Genomic DNA, 21,424 nt, shown 5'->3' with positions numbered 1-21,424 from the left:
ACATAAGGAGAGAACACAGGGAGAGTTTACACATGAAAGACAATGGGTAAGAGGTGATATGAACTGAATATGTAAAATAATAGTTTGGAAAAACTGTTCAAGAGAACTTGTTTGCATCCTTTTTTCTGTAAAGAAAGAGTGCTTGCTGGAAAAAAAGGGGCAGTAAACGTCTAAAGATGAAAAGAGTAAGTATATTATATCAGATGGTCCTGTGAAGACAACTGCTTTCGACTTCAACATTAATAGCTTGGTAAAGACTTTTCTCAAGGGGGTATGCTCTTCTATGAAATAATTCTTTTGCTCTCTAGAGTTGCCTAATGTTATTTCTAAGGTGCTTTACCAAAATATGTATCAGCCAAAGTTAGAAATATAGGTGAGTAGGATTCTGTGAACCAAAGTAGCGTAGCGTTCCTAAGTTCATGTGCAACATCTGGCATCTTCGAGGGCTTGGGGAAGCTGGACCTTTTAGGATTCTTTCAGTATTCTAATTTAATCTTTCTAGGGTCATATGTCAAACACCAAAGTGTTAAAATAAAATTCTGAGTAATTTCCCTGCTCTATTGGGTTGGAAGAGTATGTCGTTTAACTGCCTACTGCAATTTTAGCTTCTATGCTTTTTTGTGTCTTTAATGTAGGGGTAGATGGGAGGAATGTTTCAAACTATAAGGTTCGACATAACTCATTTCTGAGCTCGTCCTATACAATAAAGACAGGTGCGTTTTCTAAGCTTATCAGATTCATTTCCTTACATGAAATAGGAAGTAAGGGCAGTTAAAAGGCTTTGGGTATGGAAAGTCCAATTATGTAAAATAAAAATTCATATAATATAATTCCAGCCAACAGCAATTGGCTGGACCCAAGTGATACATTCTTGTGGAGACTTGTATGTTTTCAGCAGACCCTTAATTAACCGTGTAATCCCACATAGTAATTATATTTCATGATACTGGCTAGTCAAATAAGGATGATATTTATCAACCTGTAGTATATCTGTAGAGAACAATCGTGGGCATGAATCTTCATTTTTAAAGTAAATGTGCTTCAGGGAAGCTAATTGTGAAATTGTTTTCATCAGCATATGGCTGAATGCGTAGGATTACTGGTTTGCCATGCCTGACTTGTGATTACTGGCTATTTCATGAAATAAAACTGATATAAGATGCACCTTAGAGATGTGCTTTTTCTACAATTATTATTGTGTAGCATGGTATGAATGTAAGGCATGGATTCAGTTATCTCCCTAACTTGTATGCATGTGAATCAGAATAACTTTGGCTTGAAACTCAGAAAACATGAGATACGCAAGCAGCTTCAAAGCAGTCTTGGTGGCCTTAGTGTCACAAAACTCAGCACAGGTCTGTTTACCCACTTAACTCCCCATCTGAGTGCTGCCAGGGCATCTGTGGCATAGTATCAGAGGGGAGAGGCTGGCACTCCGAACAGGTTTAGTATGTTGTAGCTTTGTCTTTGCAGCTTGGAGCAAAAGTTGTGAAATTCTGAAGTAGGCTCAAGAGGTCTTAATTTTTATTGGAACTTACCTTGGAAAATTAGGCATCCTTTCAAGTATAATTTGGAGTAGGAGTGTGGCTTGTTTCCCTTGTGCTCTTACAGTGAGAGCAATGTTTAGCAGTCTTCCTGAGGCAGAATCAGCTTTTAAAATTTCTGGTCCAAATAGAATTCTATTACAGAGTGATTGTTCTTAACTTGCTGGCTTAACCTGAGAGGAGCTAACATGAGTGCAGATAGTCAAGATCTAAGATAGGAGTCTATAAACAGCTGAATGTTTAGACCCACTTCTGTTCTTAAATAAAGGTGTCTATGCATGGAATTATCCCAGCAGAACCACTTCTGTGCTTCTTAGCAGTGGAATTGTGATTGAACTTTGCCATTTCAGAAATGAAGACAAACTGAGTAATAGGGAGTTATTTGCTGTCCCCAAGAGAGACTGCAGTAGGCATCTAGTCCTTACATTAGACTTCAAAGGAAGCAATGGCAACCCTGGATGGCTAAGTTGTGGAGCTGTGTGGACTTAGTGTTTGAGGGCTTATATTTGGGGACAGTAGTCTGTGGAGCACTGAGATGTCAGCATGTTCTGATCTGGGAGCTGGGTTCACATTCTCTGTCTCTCTTTCCTCGACTAGCTGTCTGGGCCTTAATTACTCTCTCCTTGGGAGCATGGAGGAAAAGGAATTGCCATCTGTTACAAAATTGCAATGTTACTGCCTCTTCATCTTCCTTCTAACAAAGCATATGACAGTGTGGACAAAACTGGGAGAGGGGCAGAACAGAAAGAAAGAAATCTGTCAGTGTCTCTGTTCTGCTGTCTGCTTCTCTTCCAATTAAAAGCAAGTGTTGTTTAGAAAACTTAATGAAATTGCACCCATCAGCCTAACGTGCCATGCTGAAGATGTAATAAATTTTATCTTTCAAGATAAGTATTTCTCCTCATCTGTTCCAAAAAATACAAATTAAGATGTTACTGATCATGGAACCTTAAAGACACATTGCCTTAAAACCTCAACTTCTGGATTACAAAATTTAACTTTGTAGAAAAGAAACACAGAACATAATTTAAAGAGTATAAACTTTGTGTATTGCTAAAACAGTTTGGGTCTTAAAAATCCTTGGAACAGTTTTGTTCTAATTTGCTTACATCAATATCTTGTGGCTCATACTCATACTGAAGTCTTTAACTTTGCATGTTGGACATTCACCTCAACCTAAGTATGAACCAAATAAACCATTGTTGAAATCCAAATGGAGAAGTACTAAGGAAAAGAAATGAAATTTTTCTTCCTCTGTATTGAATATAATGGTGACAAGGAGGACAGTAGTGGTATTCACTTGGTGGTTTATTGTCGATTTAAAAAAAAATAATTTCCTTTTCTACAGCTCCGTTGTCAGCTAGCAGCATGTGGTGGCGTCATTGATGATGATCTTGAATTTGCTTGTCATTTCAGAATACCTGACAGTGTTTTCCCAGATGATTGCATTCCACGATCCAGAGCTGAGTAACCACCTTAATGAAATTGGTTTTATTCCAGATGTAAGTGTTAAGGGTTCTTATATAAATATTGTTCAAAGGAAGTAAAAAATGGAAAATGGGGGCAACTAGGATGACATGCCTTTCCAGACTGTTTCAGTAGCAGTTTGATATAAGTGAAACTTTCACATTAATGGACCTTTCTGAGTATGCTGATAAAATGGTAAAGTTTTGATTATTGTTTTACATACCTCAGTCCTTCCCGTTCTGTTGGCATGGTGAATACAATAAAAATGCTACTAGTCAGATGTTATAACTTACTGATTCAACTTAAAAGACGTATATAATTTTATTTTTAAAGTGTGGATTAATATACGAAAATAATGTGGCAATAATTGACTAATAGCAAAATTTCTGCAAACTAATTAAATGACATTAGTTAACACAAAAGACACATGAATTTGCAAGTAATACAAAAAATATGTGCAAGCAATGGTTAATCTGTAGATATGTCAGACTTTGGAAAATGCTTAGCAGTCATTTGTTGGAGTGTATCAGAAACACTGGACAAGTGTGTAACTTGTGTCTAAGTTTTACACTTTCATTGGAAGAAGTCTGTAAGATGGAGGAAAACGAAAACTGAGAACAGCCAAAATGTAGTAGAGAGGGAGGGCTATGTTCGAAAAGGCAAAACAAGGCCTTCTTTAGAGCCTTGCTTTTACCTATCACTGTAAAGTGTGAAGCTTTCCTCATTTGTGTAGAGATGTGTATAGTCCAGAAAGCCAAGATAATACTAAAAAAAAAAGTTTGTCTGGCAACTATAGCGTTATTGAAGTTTATGGGGGACGTTTCCGAAAAGTATATTTAGGCAAGGCTATAGAGAGTGTGTTGTTAATTGATACTGTCTATATCATGATATATTTGACACTCAGAAATTTGGTAATTACAAGTTAGTCGTAACAACGTATGATGACTGAGCAGTCAAAATGGATGAAGGAAACTGAAGTCAGGAGATGTTGATGTAGAAATATAAATTTCATAAATAAGAAATTTATATGCATTTCTTCTATAGGCAATAGAAAGCTCATTTTATCAGAAAAGCCTTATACTTATTAGGAAATGCTTTAAGTTGAAGCAGCAGGACCAAGCCTCTGAAAGTCATTTGTTGTACACAATTTTGGTGTGAATTTGTGCATCTTTGGGACTTGCAGATACTCATTATCACTTTTTACAAAGATTGTAATGGAAAAGCAAATATATGCTTTCATTTGTAGAGGTGTTTTTAATATAATCATTTGTTTATGAATGATACAAATTTAAAAGATACTGTGGCATTAAATTGAGCAGAAGAGAACGCTGGTGTATTGCATTATAAACAGAGATGTTTGAGAAGGCCATGTGTATTGCTGATGACCCACATCTGAAGAGGGCAGGTGGGAGGAACATGAAGGGAAGGTGCAGAGAAGGGAGAATGTTCAATCTGTAGAAAGCCTAAATATGATGATTAGGTAATGCAGTAAATAATTACAAAACAGAGGTATTTTGAAAACAAAACAAAACACCTTGCATCAAATACAAATGCTAGTTCTAAAGTTAACACTAAGCCCTGAAGAAAGGTTGTCCTTTCTAAATCATCTGTCATCTTATTTGTTTTTTTTAACATATATATATATATATATATATATAAAAATGAAAGTTGTTCTGCCTTTTATATTTGTGAGAAGGGTGAGTTTTGTACCTGTACAAAGACAGCACAGGATCCATCAAGGTGAAGGATACGCACTATAGTAATGAGATCCGAACCAGAGTTTCGTGCTTGAGTACTAATCCTATCAAAACAAACCCTGATTAATCTTTCATCATTGAAGTGCAGGCTCCACTGAAGGAAAGATTGTGTTTCTTGGCACCCTTCCCATTTGCTTTGGGTCACGTAGCTCTCAGAATATTGAACACTACTGAAGCTCGAATAGTTCTAAATATTGTTAGCTGATGTGGTGCCTGGATTTAGTACATTGCTGTGGCTATGTGATTTCCATGTAAATAGAGGGATATATACGGTGAATCTTACAGTTCTACTTTGCTCACTTTCCCAAAGTCCCCACCCTATATAATGCTTTATAACACGTTCTATATTTTACTGAATAATTCTGACACCAACAGGAGACCATTTTGAACTGAAGAAAAACAAGGAAGTGTGCTATGTTACTAAAAGGGTAACTGTAGCCATAAATCATTCTAAAGAGCTTTCAGCTGCGAATTACGGAAGCTAGACATAATTGTCAGCTGGCCATTAACAGAGATGACAAAATCTGGCCGCAGTTACTTAATATCATCCTGCTGGAGCTGCTGTCATAGGTAGATACCTTAGCTTGGTTTTGGTGATATGCAGGAGGTGTCGGTGATAGGGCTTCATCTAAATGAGAATTAAAAATCCTGCAATTGAAGTACTCGATCTCTGTTTGTTCTGTTACACAGTTACCTAGTGGTGAATATGATGGAGATGTTTCTTGCTGGTATTTTTATCTTGTGAGGGAAGTAATCGTTTTTTAAATTTTGTTTGTGTAGGTGCATATAGGTAGGTAGAATCTAATATTCTGTCGTTTCTGTTATCTATCTGTGAATATTTTTTTTTATAATGGTGAAGACATAACAGTGTACCAGTTTAAAATAGCACACTGCATTGAATGACAGGTGGTCAGGTGAGGATTATTCTATAAAAGATTGCAAGAATAATGTTTACTCCTAGTGTGTTTGTTATCTTTAAACCTGTAGGTATTTAACCATGATCTCAGCTCTGTAATTTTACGATGTGTGGAGGATGAAATTTCTTAAGAGATTTTTGAATTTTCTTAGAGGTTTCTAGTAAACTTAAGTATTATATACATGCATAATGAACAAGAACTTATGAAGAATCTTGGCATTTTTGATGTTTTGAAAACCCAGACCTTCAATTTTAAATGATTCATTTTCATTATCTTGCCACCAGGTGCAGAGCTTCACTGTAGCTCTGTTATGATGTTCTTAAGGTGCACCTGGGTCATACAGGACAGCTACTTTATTCTTAACGACTTTTCACAGAGCAAGAAGCTTGTGTATGCTTTATAATATTCCCTACCATCCTCACCAACAAACGTTAACACTCATTTTCACCTTGCTATCCCTTCTAAAATACCATTAGAATCAAAATCCCCTGAGCCTAAATATCTTTAAAACTATTGTCTTTACAACTGACATCTCAATTTTCTGTACAGACAAGTGTGTAAAGCTCTCATCTTCTGGAGGAACAGTCAAATAATGATACAATCCAGATGGTAATAACAGGCAATAATAAAATCCTTGTGGAAAAGGCTTTCTTCAAGATTTGAGACAATGTCTCTAATGGCTTTGAATGTCTAATGGGAGATGCACTCTTCTCAAAATACGCCCATCTGACCATGGGCAAATGAACATCTTCACCCTGTTGAAAAACAATGAACTGCATCTCCAAGCTCAGGTACTAAGCAGAATTTGTCACAGCAGAGCACTATTGGAGAGGAAGCTCCAGCTAGGGATAATGGAAAGACAGAGAATGAAACGAAGTCTAAGGACAAGAGATTTAAATTTTAACTTTAAAAAAAAAATGTGGAACTGACGTGAGGGGACTGCTGTCTTCTTCATATAAGAGATGTCTAAGTCCTTACTTAAAAGCATCAAAGAGCTTGTATTTTACTAGCGAAGCAAAATGATAATTGGGGCATTGCTGATCTCAAACTCACTCTAAAAAGTGAAGTATTGGTTTTACAGACTCTTATTTTGATGTGACTTATTCCCAGGCTGTTCCAGAAGTTCAGATGCTACTTTGATTAAACATTAGGCATGCTTTCCAGATACAGAGTTAAGTGTGAATAAAAATCAACCCTATTATGTTTAGGGTTCAGTAGTAAAGAGTTGAAAACCTCTGAAAACCAGCCTGTTAGTACAGAAGCATGAGGCAGTGTTGTTCCAACTGATGATTGCTAGGGGGCAGTATTTACTAATAATATGTTAAAAGTGCGGTCATTTAACTACAAGAATTTGCTAGCTTATTTATTGGAGGACTTCAAGTCAGTGCAGTTCTTCTTTGTGTTTTTTAATTTGACTTGCATGGCGGAATAATACCACCAGTGTTGTAGTGTTTGTTTGTGTGCTTATTAATAGTAATCATAACCTCTACAGCTTTACCAAAACCTCCTTGTCTGAAAATCAGAGGGAAAAATCTCTTCAATAAAAACTTGCCTGATACCTTCTACTTGAATAGTTTGACCTCCTTTTCATATTATTATTGATAGGTTTGGTGAGGATGGTTTAGAGCAGTGCTTTGCCTTGCTTTTACCTTTTAATAATCTGTTTGATGTTTCAAATTTTGTCTATTCTCTTATGTATTTCTGTGTAGATGCATACAAGATAGAGGTGTTTGTGTGTGAAATTAGGAGAAAGTGTGAATCTGCCTTGGTAAAATGTCTTAATCAAATATATGAGAAGGAGGAAATAATTGCTTTTAAATACCAAGGAAGTAACGTAGTTCAAAATGACATCTGCGTAATATGTACCTCCAAGCAAAGAGGAGCCTCAGACTATTAGGAATGCTTGTTTTCCTACTGCATGAAAAGCAAGATATTGCATACAAGCAGCAAGTAAACAGGTATTAGCTGATCACAACCACTGTAGGGGATGTTTCAGGGAGCAGGGTATGTTGTTATTCAGTAGAGAACCATCTGTTGAAGACATGACAAAAATATACTTGGGGAAATAGTATGAATGTATTATAAGACAGAAATGGTGATAGAAATGGATTTATTTGGGGTTTTGAACCCTTAAAATCAATTGATGGGTTGCAGGCCAAGCTTTATAAAAGCCTCCTGAATATTGAAATTGTTGGACACTCTGGTCATCACAGCTTTTTTAATTTTCTGCATAGCATGTTTCAGATACTATCAGATGCTCAATTGAAGATTTAAGAATAAAATTTAGAGAGCTGTGCTAAAGAGCTTTTCAGCAAATGTGTGCATTGTTTAATCAGTGCCATAACCCTGTTACGAATTTATGGAATAAGTAGTAATTTATTAACATAATATTGATTATGCTTTCTGCTTCTCATTTGTTTACTTCCAGGGAAAGCTTAATAAGAGGACCAATTTGCACTTTTTATGAGCTAAAAAGTAATATATTAAGCTTTATGTCTAACTGTAAATCTTCAGAATTGGAAAACAGCACATGAGCTATGCAACTGAGTAAAATTTAACAATGGTCATCTTGCTCTTGCCTTCCTAATTTGTGGGGTTTCTGTGCAGTTCGATGTCTCAAGAACATAGATTCTGTTGCCTTCAACACGATAAATACTTCGGTGAAAATTAAGAAACTCTTAAGGTGTCATAAATAGCTTAGCTCTTATGCATACTGAAATTTGTCTGTATGATGTCATGAGTATGAAAGTTTGCAGAAATTAAAGGCTTTCTGTAGCCATTGCCGCAGCACAAGTTCTTAGACAGTCTCCTAGTAGTATTAGTGCTGAAGCAGCCTCAAATTCTTCAGATGACACCTACCTTTAACAGTCACAGTAGAACTCCATACATGCTTAAGATGTTAGTAACTGAAACTATATTCTTTTGACGATGAAACCATTCTTATTTCCTTTCACTGACAAGTGTAAATTTTAATAAATACCGAAACAGGAGAAAAAGGTAAATACAGTTAATTTTTCTGTTGGAAGATGTGATTTTCACTTTTAATTATTTATATAGAACCAGGTTTTTTTTCCATAGTGAAAAAGATGTATTGAATTGAGTTGTTTTATACTTACTCGGGCATCCTTTGCTAATTTTCACTTAGTGGTATATGTGTGTTAGGTGAGAACTGCGACAGGTTTAATAGAGCAGATTTTCGAGTTCTTTAGGACTTTGGGGATTATTTTTTGTGAACATAAGCCTACTCAGGGTGGTGGCTGCTTTTGTTGTTGTTTTCAATACAGTATCACAAACTAATAATTTGAAGGAGATGAGAATGGGGGCCTGGGGGAGGAAAAAGCTTTTCTGAGGGATTAAAAGTTGTGTTATAGTGGTTCTGCCACTGCAGTTATTTCCATTTTAAATACATTCATGCTGAGCTAGGCAATTTTTAATGTAGTAGACAATAGTCACAAAAAGCTTAAGCTCTTAATGTAACATTTTTTTTGTTCTCTTCCTTCCACCACCACCTTTTGCAGCTTTATGCTATTCCTTGGTTTCTTACAATGTTTACACGTGAGTATGCACTCTTTTTCTCTGATTAAATGGTCTTGTATTTTGTAGAGCAAAATTTTTCTCACTTTTTCAGCTAAAGCCTTCTTAATTGGTGTGATTTGTCTATCATTTAGTAGATTGCTTGTAATTTGCAAGGATGTGTTGTGATTTGAGTCTCAACAGTGCCTGCCATACTTTCTGCCCTGACTTGACAAAAATTAGCATTTTCTTATACTTTTTTATAAAATATTAAACTTGAACTGGATTAGTTTATGCATGCAGTATTTAGGGAATGTGCAAAGGAAGCTGTTATCAACTAGAAAAAGATATAATAGTTAAAAACCAAAACCAAACCTCACTACCTTCCCCTGCCCTCACCGAGATAGTGTAAGAAAAGACAGTAACTTTGTTTCTGAAGGCCAACAAAACAGCTTTTTTTTTTTTTTTTTAAATCACACTTTGACACATTGTTATTCTGCTAGCACTGTTTACTATGACATTTGTTCAGGTATGTTAGGAACAAAAAGAGCTTTATAATTTGTTGAACTTTTAATGAAAGAGGACAAAGTTAATAAGCAAGTCTAGAAAGCAATTAAAAATCTTTTCTCAAAGATTTGTGTGATTTTTTTTCATTTTGTGTCAATATGGGTGGATTTTGAATTAAAAAAAGCAGCAGGATCAAAAGAGCTGATGGATTATTTCTCTGATGAAATATCAAAGAATTTAATGTGAGATTCTTGATTGCAGTTTCTAAAGATCTTGAGTATAAAGCACTGGTTCTTGCAGTTGTCCATTCTAAAACTTTCATGAGAATCACGACCTTTGGAAAACCAAGGAGATGGTTTCCTTGGCAATGAATTGCAATAAAATTTTAGAATTATTTAGTTGAAGGATAGCTTATTTTAGGAGAGCCACCTTCAGCTTTATATGTAAAATCATAGAATCATAGAGTGGTTCCGGTTGGAAGGGACCTTCAAGATCATCTAGTTCCAACCCCCCTGCCATGGGCAGGGACACCTCCCACTAGACCAGGCTGCTCAAAGCCCCATCCAGCCTGGCCTTGAACACTTCCAGGGATGGGCATTTTATGTTGCTATTTTTAACAGGCTTTTCTCCTTGTCTTTCCTCTATTTCTAATTTTTGCTCTATTCTGCTCATTTTCTTGTCTAATTTTAAGTAGTTGAGCTGATTGATTAACTCATTAATATCTTCGTACTATTGGAAAAACTGATATACGTATCCTGATGCATTTTTGCGCTGTACCAAGAGAAAAATAATTGCCTAATTTTGTGTGTGTTTGAAATCTGAAAACCTGCACATTTCTAAGTATTTAATGATGAAATAAGACACTGATTTCCAGAATAGTCAAACTATATATGAAGACAAACCTGTTTCTAAACAGGTTGAGTCCTTTTTGTTCCCAAGTAAAAAAGAAATAGTCCTAAGACAGGGGAGGAAAAAAGTATGTAGGCAAGTCTTTAACAGTGTTTGTTTGTGTACATATGTTTTTATCAACTTGTATGCTTACAGTGTTTTTTTTTTTTTTTTTTTATTGTCCTCGTTCATTATGCAGATGTCTTTCCTTTGCACAAAATTTTTCACTTGTGGGATACATTACTGCTTGGAAATTCCTCCTTCCCATTCTGTATTGGAGTTGCAATACTTCAACAACTGAGGGATCGTCTTCTGGCTAATGGATTCAATGAATGCATTCTCCTTTTTTCAGACTTGCCAGGTACAGAAAAAAAACTATTTTTTCCCTCTTTCTCTGTCTCCCTCAGTGTGTTGCTGAAGTAAGTATGTGTTTGCATGGGAATATATACTACATGTGTATTGAAATCGTGGTAGATTTAGGCAAGCTTACTGTCAGGATGCGTAGGTCTTAACTACATCTTGATGAAGTTAGGAGAAGTCTTTTTGCTGTCATCAGCAAGAATTGGGTGAGCTTGTTGTTATTTCCAGCTGAAGGCTGGAGTAATTTCTTGTGAAATTTAGAACAATTTTAAATAATTCATAAGTGACTGTGTGTAGACATGCCACGTATAGAAACAATCCAGTTGATAGGGATTTTTTATTGAAAAAAAAAAAAAACTTAGTGCTGTTCTGAACTGTGCTTTTCCACTTTGATGCTGGTACTAGCCTGTTTTCCTTTCAAAAATAATTAAACTTTTGCTGTGGAAGCAATTAATATAAAAGAGTTAGGGAAAGTAGTATAGAAGCCCCAGGAATTGCTCTGTGTTACATCAGTTTCCATTTGAAATGTGAAGCTTTCAAAAGCACCCTCAAAATCAGATCAAATGCTGCACGATCATTGTGCAGAAGTTCTTTCTTCTTGTTCAGTAGGAGGCTGTTGACCTATCCATACAAGCAAGTGTTGCATCTTTAAAAACAAACAAAACAAAACAAAAAATTGCAGTCGACCATGAAATTTGGGTCTTACTCCTGAGCAAGTTTCTGGTGAGACAGTAGAATGCATTTGAACTGAGTAAGCCCCGTAAACTGAAAGATGTCTTTCTATTTGTGATGGACTAATATTTATGTAACACATGAATTGGAAGGCTACTGCACCTAGAACATGCTTATGTTCTTGTATTAATTCCCTCTCTCCAACCCAGGATCTTACTAACATAATATAGGTCTTGGTTAAGAGGTGACACGGTTTTAATTGTGTGGCCTTTCTTAAGGTAACTTTAACTTTTGGCTAATTCCTGGTCTAATTATAGATTTAGTAGGCTCTGCTTGAACACCATGTTCAATAATTGAATAATACAATTCAATAATTCATAATTCATTTAAACAGAAGTCATTCTTTTTCAAAAGAACTGGATGAGAGAATCAAGTTTGGAAGAGCATTTAAGCTTAAAAGCTCTTGTTAAGTGTGACTGTCTCCACAACTGCAGTTACAGAGGTTAGCAGTAGTTTAGGATATGGCAGCAAGCATCCTGAGGCTCAGTTCAGAGCTGCATAAATCAGTCTCTCAGAAGTTCATTGTGTTTTCACAGGTGAAGCTCTGTAATTTTGCTAATTATTATTGTCACAAATTCTGTCTCTCACTATATACCCTTGCACATCCATCAGGATTTCGAAATTTTGCTTTCCTGCTTTAGTTTGATATTTTTGACCCTGGCCCTGGGGAGAGTGAAAAAAGATGGTTTTGAGGATGAAGTTGCCAGGAAAGTGCAGAGGTTTGTGGGGTGATGAAAGCGCTTCCCAGAGACAGTGAGAACAAGCAACAGCTTTCCTTCTGGCACCTTCAGCGTGGGAGAAATTGCTGGACATTTGCAATTTTTGAGCCCTGCCCTGGGGAGAGTGAAAAAACCTTTAATTTTAGTATGTACTATGCAATTGCTACTATATTTTTCAATTTATAAGAAATTTAATTAGGCCATTCTTTATGGTGTGTGGTTTTTTCATTTTCAGTCTATATATTAGTCATTTCAAATGTCTTTATTAAATTTAACTGGATATCTTTAGATGGTCTGAAAGGTGAGCGCTAAACTAAAAGATTATCTCTCTCCCCCTTCCTTCCTCCCCCATCTATTAGCTGTATGTCTTAGTTAAATATAGAATCATTAATATTAAACTTATTTCCTTGCCTAAGGTCATTTCTCCCTATTTTTTTTTTCCTTGAGTGGTTCTAAATTATATATTCCAATTTACCTTGAACCAGCTGATTTACTGACAGTTGAAGTACTTTATGCTGGGGTCATGTGTAAGAACATATTAGTTCTCATAATACATATCTGCTTATATAATAAAATTAAATCACTAAAATCTGTAGGGTTATAATGTGCGTGCTTTCTGCTGATTATAGTTTGACAACTTTGCTGATACTATCGTAGGAAATGTTTTGGTAGAATGGTGTTTCTGAAAAGACTTATTTTTTTAATGTTGGTGATATCTGCAATATTTTGGATGTCAACAGTGGCACAATTTGAATATTGTGAGATTAATCCAAAGCATATCATAAAATGACTACTAAGGGAAAAAAGAATGAAAATGAAAGACAATCGTAGTGTGACTTAAAAGTTAAATGTTATTGGTCTAGCTGAGGCTTCTGTAATCGGTAATTTCTTTGAACATATAATTATTATAGCCTTGTGTCTTCTTTCTGATCTGAATCTTATTTCTGAATTAAGATGTATTGACTGCTTATGTTTTTTGTCACCTCTGTCTTCCAAACAAGACTTCTGTTATTTTGGTTAAATTGTGTGCCATGCCTGAGAATTTTCGGAAAGTAATTTACAACTAACCTTCACCTGAAACTGGGTCACCCTGAGGAAGAGATTGTGTTGTTCAAAATATCTGTAATAATTTCAATCTAAAATCAATTGTTGCTTAACAGCCTGAAACTCCTGTGGTTTTTAAGCTTTCTGTGCACTGAAATGGCTTATCTCAGGCTGCCAGTGAAAGTAACTTGCTTTCCAGAGTGATAAAGCTATTTTACTGCAATCTAGCAACTTTGTGGAACACTTTTTTAAGATTTCTTGGTTTTACAGCAGCTATTTCTAAAAATGTATATTTAAAGTTTAAAAAAAAAAAAAAAACCCAAACCAACACTGCTTTATTCCCTGCTCACTGCATATAATGCAGTTTCAATTACTGTTTAAAGAAGTTAATGATGTGAGGAAAAAGAAGGGGCACAGTGCCATTATTGATTACTTGATTCTGAAAACCCTTTCCAATACTCGTCTCAAAGCTTTGGCCATATTTTATCTATAAACCCAATACAATTGGGCATTAATTGCGTTTTTCGGGAGCTCTATTAGAAATTTTAATTTGTTTTTATATAGTTTTAACAATGATTATTGTAGCTTGACTTGATTACCAAGTTCATTACCCACTCTACAAGTAGTATGAGGTCACCAGCACCTTTTGTTAGGGAACAGACCCAGGAAGGACGCATCCAGATATGTACAGCTCTTTGCAAACAGTTGTAGGATCCCATAAACCAATTCATTCCCACCTGGAATGGGTGCAGTATAGGGCCTGGCAAACAGCTCTTCCTCCAGAGATTCATGCCAATATCATCACTGATATACAGAGATTAATTAATCCCCTTGAGAAGAGATAGGACAACTACCAAAAGATGGGGATAGATGCTATTACAGAACAGGTAAACACCAATCCTAGATGTGAGCTAGAACATACTTTCAAATAAGCCTTGTAGCTTAGTTCACACAATAACTTCATCTTCTGTAATTTTGGAGTGAGAGAGAAGGGTTCGTTCTTTTAATGCTGTGCACCTTAGGACGGTGTGTTTTTGTGGACTCCAGGCTAGTCAGTGCTTCCAAAGGAAGAATGTCAGCCTCAGATAGGAAGTCCAGAAAGACTGGCTGTGGAAAAGCAACAAGGAGCTACAGTAAAAACGTTTAAGTGGAAATTGTAGAAGATTCCACTTTGTGAGATATAGGCACGTAGCTTTAAGATGCAACATGTAGTCAAAGGTGTAGCTATCACTGAACCACAAAAATGATTCTCCAAGGAACAGAGTTTCTCTAATTTGGGAGAAATAATTATACCTGTTAGCGTTATACTGAGGTACCAAAATGCCAAATCCCATGATGGTGAAAGCCATGTAAGTGCTTAGAAGGATTACATCCAGCTCAGAAATGGACTAAAGATTTAAAAATAGTGGAAATTCTACACTAAGATCGCATGGTGCAGTTTTGAATTATGTGTTTCTGCTGACAGCAGCAGGATTAGACTCACATCAGAGAACTCTACTTTAGATATGTATCCAACCCTAGGTAGCTACTATTTTACTTTCTGTTGTTTTTCTGCCTGAAAATCCTTTGTCTGACCACATCTGTGAATTCATACATTTTTATTGTGCCAGAATTTCTGGTGGTTCAGCATTTAGTTAATTAAGATTTGGTAGGAGGAAGAAATGGCAGTTGGCCACCAAGCCCATGCTGAGTTTGTGGGTGTTTTGGTGCCTGTTCACATTTGTTTCACCACTTCTTGAACAAAACTCTAAACTCTGAGATCAAAACACCAACTTTGAAGGGACTGAGAGAGAGACAGTGGGGTCTTCTGTGTGCAAGTGAGCAGTGGCAAAGCAAAGATAATGTACTGTCTTGATTAGGGTTTGACTTTTTATCATACAGTTTTGAAAATGTCCTATTGCTTTGATTAAGGCTCTGAGAAATAGATGTCATAGTAGCTCTTTTAAAAGGAAACTTTTTTCGTAACTTCAGCTATGAAATTTTGACACGTGGCTTTGTTATAGCTTGCCCAAGTTCAAAACTGTTGTCCCCCGTGTAAAATGAGACTGCAAAGTGATTTATCTGGGGTCAGCGAAGCTGGGCTGCTTTTTTCAAATTGCAGTATATTTGAAGAAAAACAGTAATTTGGTCACTATGTCACATGATGCCCATGATAATGGTGCTGTAATGTAAAAAATTGGATCAGACATAGCAAAAGACATCAGAAGTAAAAAAGGAAATCACATTTCTAGTTTTCTTGAAAGATGTGGATCAGGCTGATACTTATGGAAGCATCTTTTTCTGAACGTATTCCTTGCTTTTACCATGTTAGGTAGCTTCTTTAGATGCAAGTGGTAGCTGCATTTATAATGCAATTCCTGAAGATTTATTGTTGCTAAATAATGCCATTTATGAAGCAAAAACTGTGCATAGCTGCTAGTAAGTGGTTCTTTGCTTGTTTTGCTGCTTTTTTTCTTTCTCCTCCCCCCCCTTTTTTTTTTCTTAATGGCTTACAGCCAACTGTGGGTTGAGAACTGGCTTTGGTACAGAAGCAGAGCAATTTGTCGTACACACCTGCTCACCAGGGCTGTTCAGTAGTGTCAAATTCTGTAAGATTGATGTCATTTTACCTGAAGCTGTGAATTCTCTAATTATTCACATTTTTCCACTTGTAGTGACATGAACAAGATGCAGTTCTATTTATAGATTCTGCCTACTTGAGACTAAAGAGAAATGCTGTGGTGGGTGACACACTAAGGAAAAAAATACCAAAATCCTTATTTATTTATTTATTTATATTAGTGTTCTTCCTAGTCTGTAGTTGTCACTGGCAGAAGAAAGACAAATATACATTCTTTAGCAAAGGAGTGTCTGTCTCAAGAGATGGTCTTTCCTAAAAAGGGTGAAAAGTGAGTTCATCAGTAGAACTTTCCTAGTGCATGTCTTAAAATCAGTCTGATGTGCAGCTTATGCCTCCCGTTTCTGGATGGGAACTGTATGTACTCTTCACAGCAAAAGGGGACTTCAGAGAATAGAATAATCCACCTGTTAGTCATGTAGGATTTTTGTACACCTTTACCCTGGAATAAAATCAAAGTACAGGAAGGTAGACTGTCAAACATACTAGCATTTGTAGGCTTGGAAAGGCAAAATTCAGGCCGCTCTTATCTGAGCTTTGCTTCTAGATGTGGTAAATTATTTTTCCCTTTACAAAGGTGTCTCAGAAAAATCTTTCCTTTTTTTTTTGCTTTCATTAAATTTATGAGCATAACAGCTGATTCAGGATTAGACTAGTGCTTAGAAAGCAAGAGTGTGCACTAGATTTTTATTTTTTTTTTTCCTCCTTCTACAATTGCAGAAAATGTTGCCATCAGAGCAGGGTGCCTAATATGATATCTGTCTACATCTTTGTTATGCTGAATGTGTGTGTTTGCCTATAGAGGTATAAATGATCTTTCCAATAATCTTTAGTTCTCTGCTTGTTAATTGAGGAAGATGTTAAAATGAGCTTCACAAATACTGTGGTGTTAAAATTCCTTGATTAAAATGAACATTAGCAGCACATCTCTAATCATCTGTATGATTGTAGATATATTTTGGGGGGGTGTATGTTGTTGACAGATACACATAGCTACTTAAATATGGAACTGGAATGGCAGAGTAGACTGAGAGGTAGAAAAATCTTTCTGCCAAAATAAGGACTGAGAAACAAGGTCTGTTTGAGTGAATTCTCAGTGGTCTCATACTTTGGGATAGCTGTCAGTTCTTTGGTTTACTTGTCCATATTCAAAGAACTTTAACTCTTGCCTTTTTAAATCTGCGTGAGGGATTTGATTCTGTCTGTCCAAACTTCTTTGTTCTTAATATACTAAGAGCTGAAGTTTAGTAGAAATCAATAGAAAGACCAAAACTAAACATGGAGAACTAGAGCAGGATTTGTACCTAAAGCTAAGGCTTTGCTGATTTTGCAAGCTCAGAATAAATTTCAGGACTGGATTGTTATCATTGAAGGGCAAAACTTGTTCACGAAGGACAGGTATCCCAACTTGGAAAAGCTCGCATTGTATGTGAAGAACATTATCTGTATTCTGAAAATGGTGATAAATGGGCTAAGTGCCCATCAGGGGTGTGTCAGGTGAAACCTCTGTCACTGCAAAAATTTAAAAAGCCTAGACAAGTACCTGTAGGGGACAGGCTAGTCACGCATCATTTGGCTTCAGAACAAGGCAAGGAGCTAGACAATCTCTTGCTGTTTCTTCAATCCTTATGCTTAAAACAATAACCCAACCCTACCAACAACTTTTTTCTTTTTTTTTTTTTCTCACCAACGTGGTTCTAAAGAAACAAATTCAGCAATCATGTAAGCTGATAGACTATAAACCATAAACCTCTCTGCTGGGAATGTAACCCTGAAATGACACAAATTTAAAAATATCTTAAAGGTGGTCATTTTAGGGTTGTGTTGGTTTGTTGGTTTGGGGTTTTTTTGTTGTAAAAATACGATTATTAGGAGTGTGCTTCTTGAATACTTTCACGTGTGAATTCAAATGAAGGCTGTTAGAAAGCTTTTTCACAGATTAGGGGAACTTTTTTCCTTGACTTCTGAGTAGGTTAATTATGCAGCAGTCTTTAAATCATTTAGAAATGTATATTGGCAAGGCTGGTGTGACATTAAATACTTAAAGCTACTAGTTTTGCACTGTGTAACATTAACATAGACTTGATTAATGGTAAACACTGAAAGTTCATCTCAGTAAGTTATCTACTGTAGTGCCAAATGACGAGCATTTTTTTAGAAATGAGAGCAGTTTTTAAGCATAGGTACATAAGCAAGTTGGTTATTATCCTTCCTGGTTACAGTTGCTGTATTTGTGGGAAATTAATAACATTTTAGACTTGAATATATTTCTTGCTCTTTGGTAGCTTGTGGGTGTTACATGGTTCAGAATATACTTTAGGCAGATCTAGATATCTTATCTATATTAATCTTTACCCAAAGTTTTCCCATCACTGGTCAAGGAACCAACAGGTCAAGTTAGAGCCTTTGATCCTTTTCTCATGTACTCCTTTTCAATATTACTTGAATTTTTGTCTTATTTCAAAAGCAGGAATTCTACGTTACTTCATATTATTTCATTAAAAATATCCTGAAGGCTGACAAGAGGAGACCTATGTTAATACAAAGGTCTTCTATTTACAGCTCTTTAGAGATTGATCGGTTTTGTAAGCATTTGGTCTGGTTGGAGTCTCTGATTGTAGAGATTTTTTACAATTTTATAGGTGTTATGTCTGTGAAACAGCTGAAGTGGCTCGTATCTACCACCCAGCTACAAACTTAGCATGATCTTTACTAATGCATACTAAGCTTCAGTATTTGCATATTACTTTAGTCAAGCACAGATTTAGGATAAAGGAGGTACGTTTCACTAGAAGTTGAGATTGCTAAATGTCTGTTGAGTAAGTTTTTAGAAGATTTTAACAAACCATACAGCACAGAAAAGCCAAAAAACTTTTTTCATTCAAAAATTGAAATGTTGTTGGATGTTGTGTTGGTGGCACAAGATCCTCATCTCTACGTATTTCTAACAAGTTTCTCCTCTAAGCTGAGTTTTGTAAACTTGTCCTTTTATGCATCTTCTGTAAGTGATTATCATCAGCTATGACATAATGTTCATTCTTCTGCTGATCTGCTCTATTTCCCCTTATTCTTGTGTATCTCAGTTTTTGCATAGTAGCCTCCGTCTGACTATTTCCATTATACAGTGTGAATTCCTGTCCTTGGCCAGTATCCTAATGTGATGTTAGGGCCGGTCCAGATGTATTTAACATTTTCTTAGTTTGTAGAAATATCAGCTGTTAAACAGCCCTGACTCACCTCATAAAACTGTTTGAAACACACTTTCCTGTCAGAGCTTAACCAACATTACAGTCTTTATGTAACCTATTTGGGTCGTCTTTCTCAGTAAGACAGATCATGCGGCATTTGGTGGTTTACTTACAGTAAACCTTTAGTCTTCGTACAGTCATTCATCATTCTGTCTCTTCTCTGCTCATCTTTATCAGTGCAGGACAACATCACGTTTCCATGCTGGAAGGCATTCTTTATGAAACCTTTACGCTAAACTGCTGAGTCAGCAATTTTTACAGTCATATGTAAGAGAACGATTCATGTTTGTCCTTTATGCAGTCTAATGTCTCAGGGAATAACTCAGTGTTTACTGCTGTTTGTCTCTATTGCTTATTAGTTTGGTAAGTGTTGCATGAACTGGTCCAGACGACTGCATAACTGCAGGTACTACAATAGTTGTACTTTCTATAACTCTCCTCTCAGCTTCTCCTGTTTATGCACAGGCTGCAAACATACCTGCTCTTGGTCTCAGCAGAAGTATCAGTATCTCATGTAGAAATGTTGCTTCTACTTGAATTATTATCTTCATAACACTCTCCATTTTGTAACTCGTTATCTTGATACATTCCTAATTTTCAGTTCCTGACAATCTCCTTTATGGATGAAGACAAGACATGTCTTTGGACATTGCACATCGTTTCATTACATAAACCCAAAAATCTTTCTCTTCCCAGTGTTTCGAACCCTGATGCAGATGGTTGATGTGCTCTCACCAAGCAAGTGCCGGGAATATTTGATTTTTATTTTTTTTATACACTAACCACTGCTTGTGAGCATTCAGGCTCAACAATAGTTTAAATTGTTGTCTTTCCTTTCCAACAGCAAGGTAACTGTCACATGTACACTGAAAATGGCAGTGTCGTCCAGAGATAGCAAACGATATCGACTGTGGAGAACTGTCTAGAGAATTTTTTATTCCAAGATAGTGAAAGAATTGTGGAGTAATGTGCTGTCAGACAAGGTAGCTTGTCAATGCGACATTGAAATTATTGATCCTTATTACAGTCGTGCAACAAGCAATCTGTCTGAAAACGTAGTACTATGCATTGTTCCCTTGCTTCTGCATCCAGTCATTTTTCTAGCTGAGTGCAACTTCTGTACACCTGCTGTATTACGTAAAAAATATGATGGCTCCTTGGTTGATAGCACTTGTCCTCCCGGCAGCTCTTGAGAGATGCATACCTTGCCATCCATGTAGAAAGAACAAGAAAGACTTCTATCATATTAATTTAAGAGTTTTAAAATTTAATGACTGATATTTATGTTGCCTTTGAAATTTTGTCCCAAGATGTACTGAAAGGGGTCCTGATGTGTGTAAGTAAGTGCAAATTACTATCCACAAAACAATGAAATAACACAACTATCCTGTAATGTATGAAATAAATGACAGAAAAAAAAAAATTGCCTTGACCTTTTTGTTTATAGTAACCTTCTAGCAGTAATAGATACAGAGATGTTGTCTAGAAATGTCACTTCTCTGCCTAGATTTGTCCTTTTAAATATCTAGGCTTAGTGTATCTTTTTGTATGTCATCAGAAAAGAAAAGGTTTATGGCCTTTCACCTCTATATCTTCTGAGAGCAGGAATCATGAGATTGAACTGCGTGACCTATTCAGCTTCCCTGCTTTTATAGCACAGAGGTTTTCCAGCCTATTTATGTGGCTGTGTGGTGAAAGCTGATGTTGCCTGGCAGGGTAGTAATAAACTACTTGTGATGGAGAGGTCAAACCAAGCCCATAATTCTGGGCTGTTTCCAAAATGCAGAAGCAGTTTATTTTGGCCAGATTTCATAACTGGTATCCTGTTACCCAAGAAAAAAGCTCTGGAATTGATTAACTGCACACAAAGACTTAGTCTGTGTACATATGCATTAAGAAAGAACAATTCGTGTTATGTTTTTCTCCATTACTTGCTTTCACTTGCTGTGAACATCCGGTTTTGGTGTAAAAATAAAAAAGTCTCTGTGCTTTTGTCACAGGTGTGTTGACTTTATACTGATGCTTTAACATCTGTTGCAAGTGGTCTACCTCTCTCTGGTATCTATAATAATAAACACTAAATATATGTAGCTTAAAAAGCTATGTCAGGC

General features: G+C 36.2%; 1 protein-coding gene across 12 annotated transcripts in view; it reads left to right on the top strand.

Moving 5' to 3' along the window:
- Positions 1 to 21,424, top strand: part of TBCK (TBC1 domain containing kinase) — a 108,456-nt gene that overhangs the window by 49,305 nt on the left and 37,727 nt on the right. For all 12 annotated transcript variants that reach the window (XR_008466690.1, XM_054203434.1, XM_054203431.1 and 9 more), the window contains 3 exons: positions 2,961 to 3,046; positions 9,204 to 9,240; positions 10,793 to 10,954. Coding sequence is in view for 11 of the 12 variants with exons in the window: in XM_054203434.1 (XP_054059409.1) it covers positions 2,961 to 3,046; positions 9,204 to 9,240; positions 10,793 to 10,954 (285 nt within the window). In the remaining variant the exon portion in view is untranslated. The remainder of the gene's footprint in view (positions 1 to 2,960; positions 3,047 to 9,203; positions 9,241 to 10,792; positions 10,955 to 21,424) is intronic.

The sequence above is a fragment of the Rissa tridactyla genome, chromosome 5 (assembly GCF_028500815.1).
Source record: "Rissa tridactyla isolate bRisTri1 chromosome 5, bRisTri1.patW.cur.20221130, whole genome shotgun sequence".
Classification (NCBI taxonomy): Eukaryota; Metazoa; Chordata; class Aves; order Charadriiformes; family Laridae; genus Rissa; species Rissa tridactyla.
Note: the sequence above shows the minus strand (reverse complement) of the source record. Positions and strands in the feature narration are given on the sequence as shown.